Source organism: Polyodon spathula, chromosome 16, assembly GCF_017654505.1.
Source record: "Polyodon spathula isolate WHYD16114869_AA chromosome 16, ASM1765450v1, whole genome shotgun sequence".
Lineage (NCBI taxonomy): Eukaryota > Metazoa > Chordata > Actinopteri > Acipenseriformes > Polyodontidae > Polyodon > Polyodon spathula.
Genome location: NC_054549.1, coordinates 8,754,583 through 8,772,607, shown reverse-complemented (window position 1 = coordinate 8,772,607; position 18,025 = coordinate 8,754,583). Strand labels below are relative to the sequence as shown.

Genomic DNA, 18,025 nt, shown 5'->3' with positions numbered 1-18,025 from the left:
ACACTGGAGTTATTTATAGCCGCCCCCCCCCCCGAAAGCTGTGCTGTGTGCATGCGAATGCGCATCTCTCCTGTCTCTTTATCCAAAGTGTGTGATGCAATTAAATTCACAGCGCTCCGCACTCCAGTGGCATAGTGTTCTGGTAGAATCTTTGTGTTGTTGCCATGGGAACTAGCCGGCCAGGCTGGTTAGGCCTGGCTGTAAAATTCAAATGTTATTCCAAACTGTCATAATCGATATCACTCACCGACACTTTCTGCTACGTTTTATATATATGTATTATCTTTTGTGGTTTATAGTGTACCAGGCTGTAGGAAGACGACATGGGTGTTACTGTACATAGATTTGCTCTGCCTTCGTCTGGGCCCTGTAAGGGTATTTGGAATATATGCCTGTCGCTTAGTCGAATGACACGATCGGTTGATTGCAAACTCAGAAGAGGCACCTTCTTTCAAATAAAATACCAGGACCTTAAAACAAGGTTGTGGTGCATCAAGTGTGCTTGGAGATGACAGTCTCCCTTGCTGGTATAACATCCTCGACTTGGTGTTGATTTTATCTACTATTTGACAAGTGTTTTCAAAGTTCCCTGTCCTCGATAGAGGGAAAGGGCTCTGGTGGCTTTCCCAGTTAGCACAGAGCCTGATGAAGAGTTATGGTTTCACCATTAATGGGAGCCATTAGCTGCTGTACCGGGGAGACCAATTAATATCCACTCTGCTGATTTCATAATCTCTTTAAATGCTGATTTGGTTTTAATAAATCATTTTATCATCAACTTGAACAGACAACCTTTCCCAGAGATGCTTAACACTTACAGCTTTTTTCATTGTGCTTAATCTCTACCCCTGAGTCTTCTCCACCCGTGGTGCTTGCTTCCTTCAGTGAATTATAGACTAGATCTGCTGGGGAAGGCGGCTCCACAGGTCTTATTTAAGTAAATCAAATGAGGTAATACATGACATTCAAAGCGCCTTATACTGCTTTAAATTTGAGTTTGGAATTGGTGGACATTTAGTTTTATAAAAGGTACAAGATTTGCATAGATTTTTAAAAAAATGTGTTTGCAAGTTTACTCTGCAAGGCGAAACGATTTTGAATGCAACTTTTTAAAATGAAGCACAGTACGGTTTTTAGAATCAAATGAGATGAAGTACCTGGTGGGGCATTCAGAACAGAAAACAGGAGGCACTTTTTTACAGAGAATCGTGAGGGTCTGGAACAAACTCCCCAGTAATGTTATTGAAGCCGACACCCTGGGATCCTTCAAGAAGCTGCTTGATGAGATTCTGGGATCAATAAGCTGCTAACGACCAAACGAGCAAGATGGGCCGATTGGCCTCCTCTCGTTTGTAAACTTTCTTATGTTCTTATGTCTCTCTTTTTATAGGGTCCAAAAAGCTAACAAATAAGGCAACTCTGTGGTATGTTCCGTTCTCCCTTGAAAATGTCGACAAAGTCACCGATGTTCCTCAGATTGAGGTAAGTGGAGGGGGCAGAAAAGAAAAGCATCACTGCTTTAACCGTAGCTCTATATTTAATCTGTTTAATAGCGTTTTGAGACAATACTGCACATGTTTCTGGTCAAACCATTGGAGTCAGCATCGTGGAAGAAAGAAATCAGTCATTGTTACTTTCCAAAAACATGTTGGCACGTGTGGGTTCAACAGGCAGTAAACCAGCTGGGCAGCGGCGCTGAGGTTAAAGCTTTTTTACTGGGCATGTGGATGTTTTTTGATTTTCTGATTTTTTATCTGATCATTGAAAGAGATTTTGCATGCCGCTATTCCTCAAAGAGCCGCTCGGCACAGGTAGAGCATATCTGAGTCATCATAACGAATATATGCCCTTTTGTATCATTTTTTTTGTTTAACTCCTCACATCCCGGGGACTGTAAACCAACGGCTTTGGAATCACTCCATGCAGAAGTTAATTGCCATTAATTGGTACTCGATTGTAAAGGTGAGGGAAGGACAGCTTTTTCTCTTTTGAATAGGCAATTACATACACCCCTACTGTGTAAGAGACCCTGCGTAAGAGCACGTGCTGTTTCTTACGTCCCCTGGGGATTAGTGTTGAGGACAGGTTAAAGGTTACTCTGGTAGATCTTATGTAGTTAGAATGTGGGCTTGATTTGGAGAGCTCTATTGAGGTCACCAGAGGTGCTTTAATCTTCTGAGGGTTTGAGGACTGACACATAAAATGATATACGGTGAATCTAAACAAGGAGAAAAATACATCCGTTCTGATAAGTCTGATATTTGGCAAGGAGGTGTTTTTAAGCTCACAGAAAAACCTGGAATGGATCCCCCTGCTATGCATGAGGATCTCATCCATCCCTGCTACATATTATATGTGGATCAGCCAACCTGATTGCTCTTTCAATCTGCAGCACAGCCTTTGAGTTCTTCCGTTCAGTTTAATGTTATAGAGGATTGCTGGAATTGACAAAAAGCGTTTTTTGGATTTTTCTTTTAAGCTCATGGATTAATAGATGTCAAACCATCCCCCCTGGGAAAGCCAGAGAAAAAATATTCTCTGTATTTGTCTCTGTTCTTTTGTGCTCAGTAAATGATTAAAAGTAAATTGGATCAACCCTTTCCGAGTTATTTTGGAGGTAATGCATTGTTTATTATCCAACGGAAAATTCCTGAAACGGGCATCAACAAAGTTGTGTGGTCCGGGGTTTATGTCTACATTTTTCTGTTTGTGTGTTTTGTATTGAAATGAACTTCGAATCTGGGAATTGCTCCAGCTCCAATTCTTTCCTTTTTTTTTTTAAAGCACCATGGATTGTTAATGTCATGTTGTGGCAGTTAGCATACCATTAAAATCCGATTCCTTGGAAAGTGAGTGAGCCATTCCCAAAGTGCTTTAGAAATAACTCTTTAGCTTAGTCAGCCGTCTCGTGAGTAAGTACTGAATTTGCTTGACCCGTTGGGAATGCTGTTTTAACAGTGTAACAGTAATACTGGAACACAAGCAATGAAATGCTGCTGTGATCCATGAACACAACACAGAGATCTCCTTGTAAATTTGAATTCGACTGTCAGACAGGTGATAAATCAACCATACGTGTAGACTCTTCACAAGAGCCTTCAAATACAACCGGTAACATGCGAGCGCTGTGCACATAGTATATACAGGAGTCTCTCAGTAGAGCACCAGGGCGATTTGTTGATCAGTGCGTGTTTAATTGAGGCAAAAAGCTGCGGTGATCAATGTTTGATTCATTGTTGCTTCTCCATCCCTGCTGATATGCAGCAGTATATTGAAGCTCAGTTTCCCTGTAATGCAAGCTTCCCCAAGTCTTGCACATGCAGAAATGCATGCACCACCTGTCAGTCAGCCTTCCAGCAGGAAACTGTTACCTTCACAAACCGGGCAGATGGCGCTGTGTGTGAAGACAGATGCACGGTAACGAAGGGCGCTGTGTGTGAAGACAGATGCACGGTAGTGAAGTCAAGTGCATGCCCATCTCAGAGTTTAGGCATTCAGTCACGTCTAATTAAAGCGACTTGGATGATAGAAAATGTGCTGTAACGTTTTTATTTTTCTATTCTTTACGTTGTTGGTTATTTGTTTGCCCTTTCTGTCAGTGTTTCGACGGGGTCCTTAACTTCCGATAGAGTCCGATTTTTAGTAAACTTTGAAATGCTACATTGCCACGTGCTAAAAGAGAAATGTAATTTGCTGTTGCCGATGTTTATTGGGAAGGTGTTTTTCTCTCTGCGTTTTAAGCATGAACCTGTAATATGTATTTTTTTTTCTACTGGCTTTTGTCGTCGCAGGAGTAAGTCTGCTGGCAGTGGGTTTCAGGAATTCGTTTTCCAAGCTGAAATGTAACTGCAGGGGCCTCCAGCGGGCAGAGGGAAACGTTTGGCTGTAACCAGGCTTTTGTTTTGTTCGTGGTTCCGCAGTACGCCAGCCCGGAGCAGGAAGAGGAAGGGAAGAAACGTTACGAAGCTCAGAAGATGGAGAGGCTGGAGAGCAAAGAGAGGAACGGGGAAGCCATCATTCCCGTCATCAGCCCAGGTATCCAGACACCCTTTCAACTTCACATGAGATCTGTGGAAACACGGCTTTGTGACTCGAGGCATCACCACGGCTTTTTATTTCCCTGCTGATCCAATGCCACTGGGATGGAAATAAGACCCACTGCATAGCAGTTTGCTCCATTCCTGGTTTTACCATGAGTTTAGTAAGACACGCCTGAGCTTGTTACCTATAGACTGTGGCTAATGTGGCTCGTATTAAAACCTGGAATGGATGAATCTGCTCTGCAGTACTCAGAGTCTTATTTCCATTAATGTGTCTACCCTAATACACAGAAAACATCATGCTGTCTTGTCATTAAAACAGTCTACATTTATTTTCCTGGCCCCAAATCTGTCTAGAGCGGTCAGTGTACCATTTAAAAGTTGTACTGAAAGCCTAAGAAATCTTGTAGGATTTGCAATGGTACAGTGTGCCATGGGGACTTCATATTACAAAGTGCCTTTTATTTCAGTGTTTACTGAAACATTCTAAATCAGAGGAATCCTTAACTGAACCATTCTGGTATAGCCTAGAGGTGGGGTAGTGATGAGTTATTCCATTGTTAATAAGACGTTAATAATTGCACAAATCAGAACATGCCGCATTTCTGCTTGATGTGTTACTCTTACAACAGCCTCTGGGTAAGTGTAATGAGTAATCCATAACTTCTTAACCCTGTATCTGCCAGGACGGGCCACAGTGTCACACACAAGAGTTTAGCTTTTCTTTCATCTTTAGAACGCTCTACAGAATTAAAAAAAAAAGAAACAGCTAACGATACAACAGTGTGTTTAATTGACGTTTTCCATTGCCTTGCGCTGCCCACGTTGCAGACAGACAAACTAAAGGTAAGGCTTTTATTTTTATATTTGGAGGTACGTTATGAAGAACCATAACCTTCATTTCTCTTTGTCGAGTTTGATTTCAGACAACCACGGGTAAGAAAAAAAAAAAAAAACACAATTCCAGGCTGTGCAGCGTACAGTACATGCATTCTCTAGGATTTCATTATAATGATGGAGCTGCTGGCCTAATAGGAGCTTTTTAAAAGCCCCAAAATAGCATGCTCAGTTGGCCATAGCCCATTGGTTATCTTTATCAGAATTGTAGTTTATTTGGTACTTGTAAGGCTATAACATTAAAACTGCCCTGGCAGCTGTCAGTTTTTAAATTTTTCTCTGTTCAGTTAAACTTGCCATGTTAATAAATAAATAAATCATAGCTGAATTCATGCGAGAGAAAGACATGAAGCAGCTTAGCGTGCTATTGATCATTTCTGAGAACAAGGCCTGTTCGTTATAAAAGATTAAAGAAAGAACTAACACAATGTTTTCCTTTGTCTCGGTCAGTCAAACCCAGCACAAAACCAAAACAGAAACACTGCACACTAAAGACATCGGGCTACACTTTTATTAGAACACTCTATTTGTATCTGGTGTGCTGTACATCATTGTCAGCTGCAGTTTTTGTATATTGCATGCTTCAAAGGCTGGTTTCACAGATTCCTGGTTAGCACTGTCCTGTGAAACCAGCCGGAACAGTTCAGATCCTGGGTTTGGCTGATAAGTGTGTGCCATGTGCAAGCCCGCTGTATGTTTCTTATGTTTTGTTCTCTTGTTTTATTTTTTAGAAGAGTACACTGTGGGATTCAGCCAGTCCAGCCTGATCCATCTCGTGGGCCCGTCAGACTGCACTCTGCACGGATTTGTGCACGGAGGTGCGTCTCATGCAGCTGCTTATTTTCAGACACGAGGGACGGAACAGGGTCTGGAAGGTCCTGGGTTTCACAGCTCCTCCAGTGTAGGTTTAGTATTGAAAGTCAGGGATGGAAATAAGACTCCCATTGCATAGTACTTTGATCTACTCACGGTTTCACAATGAGTTTAATAAGACACAGTGGAATGACTGAAAATGCTGTCTTTATTTCCATCCCTAAACTGACAATGTTTTTGTCGCTGCAGTCATGTTTTAATGTTGAATCTTGTGCTTGCTAGTATCAATCCTAGGCTGGCTCTTGCTGGTTGCTTGTGTAGGTGTACACCGATTTGAAATGCATCTTCAGTGTATTTGTTTTTCCCAGTCTCACATGCTCATTAAAAGGAGCACAGCGCTTGGTGTTTGCACAGATTTCACACATCACTGAGACTTTCTGTTTTGCTGGCAGCCCGTGGGCAGCCACAAGGTGTTATTAGTCTATTGACAGATCTCTCGCTAACTGTTTTTTTAATGGGGTTTGGTGTCAGGGCTTGCAGTTGAAATATCGACATTAACATGCTGTTAATTTTTGTTTTTATTATTTATGTATTTGTCAGATGTCTTTAACAAAGGCGGCTTACAGGTGTTACAGAGCAGTACAGGTTTTACAATGCAAGATTAATGTTTGAATACAGTGCAGTTTACAGTAAGGGCAAATAATACTACTGAAATATCAACTAGGATTACAATATCTACAATGACATATTAGCAGTGCAATAGTGCAAGGACAGTGCATCAGCTGAGGATCCAGTAACGTGGTACTGGTGTCAGGCAAGCCCACTGCAGAGTAGGAGAGGAGGATCAGGAGAGCTACAAGTGCAGTCTAAACAGGGGGGTCTTGAGGAGTATTCTATACTTCAGTCTTGTGTTTTAAAACATCAGCTGGCTGTTTAACGTTGCAGCTCTTGAAACGCAATGCTTCCTTATATATTTACATGAAATCGTTCTGTGGACTCAGATCAATGGCAATATATACTTGAGGAGTTTTTGTGTTGCATAAATCATGGCCATTTTGGGTAAACAAAACAACTAATTACTCACACACTTACAGGAGCACTCCTACACTTCAATCCAAAGGGATGCCCAGCAAAAATAATTCGAATCTTCAGGGCTTCCCCAACATTCCTGTTCTAGAATCCTTTGGCTGGATGTAATTGACAGTTTACATACAACCTCGCAACCAATCAGAGGGCAGGGTTGAATCTAGGGAAGGGCCTGTTCCTGCACCTTGTAACTGTAGGCTGTGGGGGGGAGGGGGGGGTGTCGTGCCCAAAGCTCACGGCAGTATTCCTAGAAAAAAAAAAAAGCAAAACAAAACATGACTTCATGATCCGGAAAACGGAGCGATTTTATTAAGATGGCAGAATTGTCGCTTCTTTCTTCGAGCCACTGTCGTGCGGTTTTCAAAATCCCGTATCTCCCCGGGTTTGTTGTCGAATGAATTTTTGGTGTCTCGGTATTTCCTAAGCGTTGTGATACGGAGATCAGCTGATTGACAGCTGGCCTCCAACAACAGCAAAATAAATGTTCAGATATCTCACAATCTCCCCTTCTCTATAACCCGAGCCGCAGCTGAAACCAACAGAGGCTACGGTATATCACCAAATGCTCATAAGGTACAATTGTATCATCACTCCCACATGCTGCTTTAATTAATGTACAGCAAGTCTGGTCTTGACTTCAGCTGTCCGCATTGGAGGACTGCACCGCCACTGAAATAGGCTTTGTTTGCAATGCCAGCCCCTCTGTAGGAGTTCAAGCCTGTCACTGGAAACGCAGTGCTGGGATGCGTGCCTTTGCCTCTGCTTGGCCTTGGGGCTGTCACCAAGAAGCCCTTTCAGACCCGACAGGTAGCATAATATCCCTAACAGCCCTCAGTACTTTTTTTTAAGTGTCTGCTTTCATTGCACAGTTGAAAATGAGAGCTTTGCTCCAAGAAGCTTGAGAAGGACACAGAAACAAAAGCATGCTTGCTATCTATACCGTCGCAATCACAAGGGCATGGCGATTTGCTAGCAAAGCATCTGCGAGGGCTTTGAACCATATGGGCACCTATGTGCTGCATCACTGCCCCCAGATTACCGTGGCACCCAGATGCTTTGGTTCTGCAGGCAAGCGTGAGCAGTTTTGTTTCCGGGAATCTGCTCATTCTCACGATTTTTGAAGCCAGTATAACTGCACCCGATAAAGTCACCAAACCAGAAACGAACAATCTTACATTTCATTGAGAGGCTTGTGAGCAGTCTGAAGTTGTTTCTTATTGGTTTTAGACTTGTACATCGCATGTGTTTTCCCAATCACCAATTGGAATAAAGAGCTTGGAGAATCACGCCCACTATTCTTTTTTTTTTTTTTCTTGTCTGGAATGAGCTGTTAACTGAGGTGCATTCAGTAGAATTTGTTCATGACGACCCCTTCCAGCTGCCTTTTACAGCATCAAACCTGTTCTCCCCAAATGTGCAGTAACCCAGAGTTCTGCAGAATGAGGTCAGATTGCTTTTATTCCTATAAAAGCTTCCTGATGTTTTTATGCGGTTCATGCATAACATGTTGTAATCTGCCATAAAAAAATGAATAAATAAATAAATACTACTGCGTTAGAAAATATTGCTGTGCAAAAGATGGAAAACAGATGTCATGTTACATCAAATTAATTGATTCTGTGGTGCAGCTCTGCTAAATTGGAAAAAAAAAAAACAACTAAAACACTCTGCACAAAAACATAATTTTTCCATACAGATTTATTTACCGGTTATTCTCTTGTGGGAGGTGCATATCCCTAGTGACGCGGTTGTAGTTTTCAGAGTACTAGTGTGGATGCATATTTCGCTCTGAAATTATGATCTACAGCAGGATTTGTACAACAATAAAAACTTTGTGTGCACATTCTTGATCAAGACACTGGAATTTATTTTTATGCCTTGGTAGATTTATGCCAGATTTTTGTTCATCTCTGAAAACGTGCTGGTCTTAGAACTTGCTTCACAATCATGATGTCTCATTTGTGTATGTGGGATACGGTTGTAGCTTCCATACATTGTCGGGTTCGTTGTCATGCATTAAAAGTTGTAGAGGTCTTCTGACTCCTAACCTCTTGAAAAACCTGCTTTAGTTTCCCATTGATTTGTTTGATTGATCTTTCCAGCTTTTTATTGTGATTGACTCTGTTTAAAACAAAAACTCGTGGAAGTCCCTTTTCCAATTGCTCTCCAGTGCTTCCCTCGGTGGTCTGATTTGTAGACTTTGATTCCCGTGGCCTCTAATCTGCACTCGGAGCAATGCAACCCATTCTGCGGAAGTAGAACTTCCCTGGGGGCTTAGTGAAGACCCAGCATCGTGTCAGTGACTCTGCCCGAGGCATCTCCCTGTGTTTCCTCTTCTCCCGCTACACTGTTTGTTATTATTATCTTCAGCAGTTCAGTCAGCCCTCTCCACTGCAGTTTCATGCTCAGGCAGTGAAGCCCCACGGCTTGAAGAAGCAGAACGGTTTCCTTGCTGGGATGTTAATAATCAAACTCAAGGAGCCCCCAGGTTCTGCAGAATGAATTCCCCATCGCCGGTTTGCAAGACGGTAAACGATGGCTCCTATTTGGATCCTAATTTTTTATGGGGTTCGCATTTTCAGTGTGGGGAACCGACAACCTCACGCTAAGACCCCTCTGGGACACGCAATGCAGCAAGTCCAAAGAGAGGCAATACGGTGTAGTGTAGAATCTGGGTTGTGTTGTGTGAACGCACCCCTCTTCCTCTCTCTCCATTCTCATTTTCCAGTCGTGTGCTCCCAATTACGGGCCTTGTGCTTGTTTCCATGGAAACCGTGGTTGAATGCTCAGAGATTGGAAAGGGCACATAAGTTTGTTTTTTAATAAAGAGAAATAAAAACAAACAGTGAGCTTGCATTTGTGAAGTTGTGTTTTTTGTTTATAGTTTAACTAAGCCTAGTGATAGCATGTAGGGCAGTGAAAGCTTCTCACTACACATTTTAACGTCCAGTAGTGTGCGTTTGTGTCAGTCTAGCTGAGCTGTTTTTTCGGTCGGCAGCATGAAGCGCTTACATCACATCAGAAGTATGAAGCTTGTTCATGTTTTATAGATCTGCTTGTAGATCTGCCTTGTAGCTGTCCACAGACGTTTATCTCCAGCCTGTATTAATCACTCCTGCCACAACAACGCAGCGCTCACAACAGCAAAGTATCCATCAGGCAAACAGATCGGTAAAGAAATACAACTGGGAGCCCTCCAGCCGAGCCTCGTAAAAATAATTACAACCTCCAGCCAGATTTCATCAGTCATCATTCAAAAGCAGTGCAAGTCGGATTTAGTGTTTGTTCGGAAACGAGCCAAATAATCAAGAAGTCAAAACAAAGCCGTTCTCTCCGCGCCGCTCAGGACTGTTGCAACCCCTCCTGCATGACATTTACAGTCGGGGGGGATCCAGGTTGTGCTTGTGTCATTGCAGATCAGTCTCCATGTATGCAACTGAATGGACTTTCAACGGGGTCTTCGTTCTAATATGAGTGTACAGAAGACCTAATGAATGAACAAATTAATGAAATTAGCAAACTGACACCAACTAATTCGATTCAACAGGATTTAGGGGAAAGAGCAGTTTTAGATGTGTTAATAGTGTGTTTTAGAGTTTAATGGCTATATACACAAACCACTGTACCAGGTTTATATAATGTGTTCGTATTATGCATTACTGTGTAATAACATGGTAATAACTAGGTAACCACCAATATCTATTACATGGTGGTACAAATGTGTAATTACACTGGACCTGTCACCATGTAATTGCATCAGGTAACCAGATGTTTTTGACAAGTGTCCATGTAATAACACAGCAGTTACCAATAAAAGTAAGAACTATTGATAGTTATTACAATGTAGTTCTGTTTGTGAACGTGGCTCAAAATGTTATCCAAGTGACAAAGTGTCAAAAATATGCGTGTGTCTCAAATAGAGACTTGCCTTTAGTGCCTGTATAGTCCAAGGCAAATTCAATGGTGCAATCATTTATATGTAAACGTTTAAGAGAAAGCATTTGGCAGTAAGCCCACCTACTTTAAAAAAAAATTGCAGGGTGTGTAGGTTTCAGAGCAGCAGATTGCATCTACTGAGATTCAACAACGACATTAATTTATTCCCCTAAAAAAAAAAAAACACCTACGGCAGTCAAGCCCAGTTGGCCTTTCTGCCGATATTAACAAGATGTGTTACTATAGCAACGTCTCATTATGAAGCAGTGGAAGTCTTTTAATTACACAATTGTAGACAGTGATTAAAAAAACACGCTCTTGGGAATCAAAACAAAACAAAAAAAAACAACCCAAAGCCTACATTTACAGGTCTAAATATATAAGTGATTTTGCAGTTTGTAATGAAAGCCCCTGGACTGGAGGAGGCTGAATTTTTTCAAAGTGGCTTTTGTTGTTTTCAGTGCCCGCGTGGGACTGATGAGGGACAAATCTGGGGGTAAATCGCCATGAGGGATCTGATCACGGAGAGGCGCTCCTTTTGGCACTCTTGCTCCTGGTGAGGTTCATTTTGAGTGGTTGTTGGTCTGTACCCTTTGGAATCACACAGAAAGCTGGAAGACTCCTGCCTCCATCGCTGTCTTTACCGCTTTCTGTGTCAATACCTGTCCAGTCGCTACTTAAAATACCACGCTAGCGAAGTGCAGTGACCGCGGCACGGTTTGGAAGATGCTCATCTGTGGATGTGCATTCAAGGTCAAGTAACTTTTTAAAGTGTGCCATTTCCTACTCTCTTCCACCATGGCCTACCCTGAATACAAATCTTCCTACAGTGTAAAGCCACATGATCGTTGTTCATTACCTGCTTTATTGAGTTTGTTTCCTCCCGTGCCAGCGTCGTGGAGGCACGTCTCTAGACTGCCTGCCCCCCCGGCCTCCGCAGCCCGCTGGAAAGTGGCGTCGGATGTAAACCCCCTTTGATTAATAGCGAGTCAACGACAGCTGGGTCTAGAGGGCAGGCTGATTCATTTGGAGAGGACTGGGACACAGTGCTCACGACATGGAAATAAATCACAGTTAATGCGATCTCATTCGTCACTTCTTCTTTTTCTTACCACTTCATTGGAAATAATGACGGAGGCCCCCTTAGCGGGCTGTGCCAGCACTCTGGGAGAAAGTTTCATTAGATGGGTAGCGCAATCCTCTTCCTGTCATATAATAGGCATTGCTATGGGACCACTCCGGGTCTCTTCATAAATGGATCGACCCCAATTCTGACAATTGAGTATTTGATTTGATATGATATGGCACCATAGCACTGCAGTGGAATAAGACTTTTTTTTTTTTTTTTTTAAGGGAGATTAAGATGTTGACCTAAAATGTTTTTTTCTGAGAAAGACAACACAATTTCTGTCACCTATGGTGACAACACAGTCCAAATGAATGCTCTCCTTCTAGCAATCCGCTTCTAAAAGGGAAAAAGGGGGTAGACGTATTTAATTAAGCTTGTTAAGGTACAAGACGGCTGCACCAGGGAGCTGTGAGCCTGTAGTGTGTACAAGGACTTACAGTTTTCCAGAGCCTTGCTTGCGCCTCCATGACCCCTCTGCTACATAAGCGACTTTGAGCACCGGGCGATGCTAAAAATGGAACCTTGATTGGAGAATAAAAAAAAAAAAACAGGCAGCCCCTGAAACAGCTTTGCTAGCAAGCTTTGGCAAGCAAGGTCCAGGAGTCAGTCTGTAGCCTAGTGCATCAGCATATTAATTATCATAATTGTCTCTGATTAAAAAAAAACCCACATGTCTGATTCTGCAGAGGGAAAATGTCTTTGCTTCTTTCTAACAGAGGTTTTGGTCTTTAAAAAATAGGTTTTGTCCAGAATCTCTCAGGCTGCTGATTCTGGGGTGTATTTCAATGCTATACGCATATAGGTGTTGGGCATGTTGCCTTCTACGTCGATAACAGAACAAAGGGTGCAACAAAACATACGCCCCCCATTTACAGCGAACTCTCCCTCCATCTCTCATTAGAATCTCGCATGACCAGCAGTCTCTCGCACAAGACTCTGCCATGTCTTAAAGGGTCATTACTGGAAACACAAAGTTCAGACACCTGAACGAGGAGACACAGACGTTTTAAAGTCTCTCACAGCGGGATCTGCACATGAGATTGCAACACACTGTCATTTTCATTATCACTGAGACTGACAGTAGCGCTGAATTCCAACACGCCTGTGTAGATAAGAACAGTTAGTCGGGGGACTTATTCCTGGGAAGGTTACGTGCTGGAAATGTCAGGTTTAGACCATAAAACGTTGTCAAGTCGAACAGAGCACTGAAGCTAGAAGCACGGCGAGGTGATACGTTCTACTGTGGCAAATGTGTTCTGCATGGCTGTGAATGGCAGGTGATATTATCTGCTGTGAAGGTACTGGATTGCGAGAGAGGAGATAAAAGTGACCCGTGTCTTCAGGTCAGAATGTAATCAACTACCGCCTGTGCATCATAATCTGGAACTTTATTCCAGCAGTATTGAGAAATACAGGGCTTTGCACAACTGCATATCACTTACAGTAGGGTATCAATTGAAAAGGCTAAAGGTTTTGAAAGTCTCCCTGTTAAAAAGACTTATTAAAAAGTGTCACTACCCCTGTGGTCTGCAGTGGAGCCATTCAGATCAAACAAGCAAAAAATAGACTTGTGCAGCAACGTGGTTTGGTGGCGGGTTCTTCACTAATGAGAAAAACAAAGAAAGAGAATGGTGACGATTACTTCTCCGACAAAAACCTTCTGTTCTCGCCCCCTACTGAAGCTCAGTGATCAAAAAACAAAAAAAAAAAACAAAGTGAGATATTGAAAAAAGGATCTCGCTTTGTAGAAGAACATGCTTTCTGATCAAGATCCCCCCCCCCCCCCCCCCCCCCCCCACACACACACAGATACATTGAGGTGTGAGATCATCTAACACACATCGAAGACACAAGCGTGTGATTGAAACAAGCTGGAGTTTCAGCCAGCCCCAGCCTGCACGCTTAAAGAAATGCATGGCTCGCAAATGAGCTTACCAGGATTATCTTTCTTGATGGTACACTGACGCCACATCCAGTCTGACTAGATGGCCATATCAGTGATGAAATGAATGAAACTTTTTAAGATGCTGGTCTGTGCCTGAGTGAACCTGTGGAGTGACAGCTAGGAGATACAGGCTGGCTAATCTCACAGATCTTTGTTTTCTTGTGTGATGGCTTCAAACACACACGACACAGCAGTTCAAACCAGTACGGGCCCATATTGGCAACGTCTCATAATCACTTGTAGGATGTGGATAAAACCAACAGTTTATTGAATTATAAACCAATGCAACACAAAAGGTCCAGAGGAGGTTAAGAATTTATGAAAGCTTGCCATATAGAGTGACGGACAGACAGACACTCAGTATTGAAGGGTCCACATTTTAAACAGGCACTCGAAAAAAGATACAGAGGAAAAGGCAAAGAAATCACTGATATTAATATGGCTAAAATCGCTTCCCCTTTAACTTTGTTAATTTTAAGTTTCACCCTACAGTAGTTTGGAGAAGTGCAGGTTATAGCCTTCTGCGTCAGGATATTGTCATTGATATTCGGACTCACGTGGGCGCGTCAGACCCTGGCAGCCCGGCGTTGCTCCTGAAATGAAAATACTGTTGTTGTAGTGAGGCTATAAAACTTAAATCCACAACTCGCAATAAGGTGTCAGAGAGTTGGAATTCGATCTTCTGTCTCCGCCAATGTGATCGATGAGAGTCATACACCATTTCGAGAAACACACTGCTCCCTACATGGGGTGAGCAGGGGCACAGCTCGGCACTTGGCATTGGGGAATTATAACTTTGTGTTATTGCAGTGCAGTGATAATAGTTCTCTGTAGCTGGTAAAGCTTTTTAAGGAGACTGCAAACCTTTCCTTTCTACATTAAATTAAAGAAAGTTTTCATGGCGTGTAAAATCGATAGATTTAAATCCGAGACAAGGATCGCAGAGTCTGGAACCCTAATGAAAGTAAGGTTCCATTTGTCATACAGTAGTTTGTAATCCAGCAGTAAGGCAAAAACAACATTTGCATTTGATTTAATGACATGGTTCCATTACAGTGGGGCTCTTGCAGTGTTCAGCCTCTCACTGTGAAAACAGGGGCATTAGCGAGATGATCTCATTCCAGTAATGACCTTCATTACCATTGTATACATTTCTATGGCAATTAGTTCTTCGTTAACGTAACTGCAACAGACATCAGTTAAGGGTTAGCCAAAGCAGTGCTGCGGCAGCTTATTGGAGTTTTCACACGGGGTCTTGTGTGTGCTTTCTGAAACTGGGAGCTTGACATGCCTTCAGGATATATAGAAAACGACACAGATACTGTGCAGTATTCTGCAATGTTTAAAAGCTGCATCTTACTGTTGCAGGTCATCTTCTGGCCGGGATGGGCAAACAGCAGATCAGAGAGACTTTGATAGAGGGCTTCAAGTGCAAAGCAATGTCCGGCGATTCTTATGTGGCTTAAAATCCAATGCATATGTTATTAATAGTTGCCCTGATTTTTTAAATGTATTTATTTTTATAAATCTGATAAGCAGTTTTTAGCTGTGGAGAACATTCCGTATGGGTTCCCATGCAGATATTTGACTCACCTTTGCCCTGGGCCAAAAATAATATTCTGCTTTATTTGTTTAAGTCAATACAGCGTCAGGCTATTGAAAGCATTTACAAAAGCTGATGCTTGTTTGACATGCCTTTCCAACCACACCGGAACGTCACTACCACCCTGGCACTCTGCATTGAGTTAAACTTAAACAGAGCTCAGGTGGTGCATTGCTTGTACTGTGTGTGTGCATCCTTGCTGTAGCCCTGCCTGATTACTCTGCGCTAGTGTAGTCAGCAAGCGAGTGTGAGACACAGTGAGACTGTGGCATCGACATTTTCCTGAGCTGTCATCCTGTCTTAGGGAGAGGGGAGGGTGGGCCGGGGGCAGCAGTGAGTGTCACAAGGCTGCCAGCACTGCTCACTCAGTGTGTGTGTGTGCGTGCGTGCGTGCATGCGTGCGTGCGAGTATGACTACTCTTAGTGCATATCTCAGTGTGTCCTTTTATAGCCGTGTGAAGCACAAAGCTAAGAACCACTCCTTAATGTTATTTAAGGAATAGTATTACTAAAACAAAAGGACCGGTTTGAGGAAGCCATTCATGAAAAAGACCTTGAGGCTACTGCAGAACAATCGCTGCTGAAAGCGTCAGAATAGCGCAAATAAGCCTGGCTGTGCCAATCATCTTTCAGCCAAACCAGCAGAGGGAAACCCACACTCCAGACAAGGGAGGCAGTCAAGGCAGCTCAACAATGAACCCATTCAACTGAGCTGCCCTTAAAACCAAGGCAATCTCAACATTCAGCAGCTCCCAGCATACACCGGGCTGGACAGGGCTGTCTCAAACACATTGCACACATCGCAAACCGCAGCCCTTCTTCAATACCCATCACAAGCTCTAGCCATCAATGGTTCTAGGTTGGTTTTTTTTTTTTTTTTTTTTTTTGTACACTTGTCTTGGGGGGTGTTATGATTTCCAAGCTAACAACAAAAAGTGTGTAGTAAACTTGAGTCCAGGACAGTAGATCCTGCTAACATATTGCATAGTTTGTTTTGTGATGTTTGCAATCCGTCTGAGTGCTTCTAATTACAATTACTCATTTTATTTTATATATCCAGTCTGCGTAAAGGTGCTTTTGATATAACTCCAAATGCTTGCAAGCATCGATAAAAAGGGAGATCTTACACATCTGCTCTTTGACAGCAGAGGCGAAGCACCATTTGTTGTAGCATTGATGCCTTGAGAAGACAATTCCTTCCAAGCAATCCTTTGTCCGGGAAGGATCGATACCCCGGAGTTCCCCAAGTGGTCGTGTCTCTAACCAATGTGCGTCTCTTTCTTCTCAGGAGTCACTATGAAGCTGATGGATGAGGTGGCTGGGATCGTTGCTGCCCGACACTGCAAGACTAACATCGTGACGGCCTCGGTGGATGCCATCAACTTCCACCGCAAGATCAAGAAAGGTACGACCGGACGCTCGATCGATTGGATTTGCTGGTTCGCTGGCATCACAGATTCAATCAAGCCTTTTTAATCTACAGTAATCAAATTGATTTATTGTCCCAACCCGCTGGCATGCAATGGCAATTCCATACAGTGCTGGAGTGGTGTGCACTGAGCCCAGTTTAAAGGCTGTTGAAATCAATGGGAAGAGTTTTCATTAGAAGTCGAGAGGGACAGTGCAGCGGTGGTTTCCGTACTGTAATTACGGGGCTTGTAAAGGAGGCTCAATAGGCTGATCTTGCAAGCTGTGGCAGGAGTGCCAGGAGATTGAGTTTGCCGTTGGACCAATGCTGACAGGGGATAATGATTAGAACACGCACTGTTTTCTCAAAGCTGTTGCTTCTTGGCTGTTTATGAGTTGTTCTTTTTTTTTTTTTTTTTTTTAAGCATTCCTTGTAGTAAAATCTCATATCCCATAGTAATTATAATATCTCCATAGCGATCAGATCTGCATTTTCTTTGGAAAGATGACTACAAAGGGCCCTATAGCTGGATGGATAGATAGATCTATTAATTTTCTGTTTAAAGTGGAATATGTTTTGTTCTCTGATATTTTCCATTCTGAGCGGCTCTAGGTTTTGGTTGCTCCAGTCATGAGTAATTATCATGAAATCTGTCCGTTCAAATCATGTGGCCTTTCCGCTCCACCTGTGTATGGGGCAGGTGGGTTTGCAGAGCTGATTTGAATGGAATGAAGAAGACATTTAGGATTCTTTTTACAAACACAAAACTGGAGCAACGTAACCCAGAACTGTTGCAAAGTCAGAGTCATTGCAAACACTGTAAAGCATTACAGTGAAATGACACTGAAAGCTTTTAACTCCTTTATTGAAACTGCATTATGTGCCGCTGGTTCAGGTTCACTGACATCCTAACTGCAAATGCAGTGCAATTAGTTGTTTTACAGAAACGGCAGAATGACAGGCAGACTCGACCATCGTGCAACAAACCAGGTAACGCAGATACAGACACGGCTCAGCAGGTGCATTAGCAGCACGAAGCAGTGCTGTTTTGCTCAGGTGTCTCATGAGACTGAAAGCTGTTAGCCAGTCACCTGTGAGGTGGTGTGAGTAGGACTTTTCCCACACAAGTCTTGTGGCTGTGTGAACAATTAAGACTGTGTGATATGCA

At 42.8% G+C, this 18,025-nt stretch overlaps 1 protein-coding gene across 9 annotated transcripts in view; it reads left to right on the top strand.

Moving 5' to 3' along the window:
• Window positions 1–18,025, top strand: part of LOC121328676 (cytosolic acyl coenzyme A thioester hydrolase-like) — a 49,937-nt gene that overhangs the window by 13,491 nt on the left and 18,421 nt on the right. For 6 of the 9 annotated variants that reach the window (XM_041273612.1, XM_041273608.1, XM_041273607.1 and 3 more), the window contains 5 exons: window positions 1,391–1,482; window positions 3,921–4,035; window positions 4,872–4,886; window positions 5,669–5,755; window positions 16,738–16,854. In XM_041273612.1, coding sequence (XP_041129546.1) covers window positions 1,391–1,482; window positions 3,921–4,035; window positions 4,872–4,886; window positions 5,669–5,755; window positions 16,738–16,854 — 426 coding nt within the window. The remainder of the gene's footprint in view (window positions 1–1,390; window positions 1,483–3,920; window positions 4,036–4,871; window positions 4,887–5,668; window positions 5,756–16,737; window positions 16,855–18,025) is intronic. The other 3 variants (XM_041273610.1, XM_041273609.1, XM_041273615.1) reach the window with 2 other exon arrangements.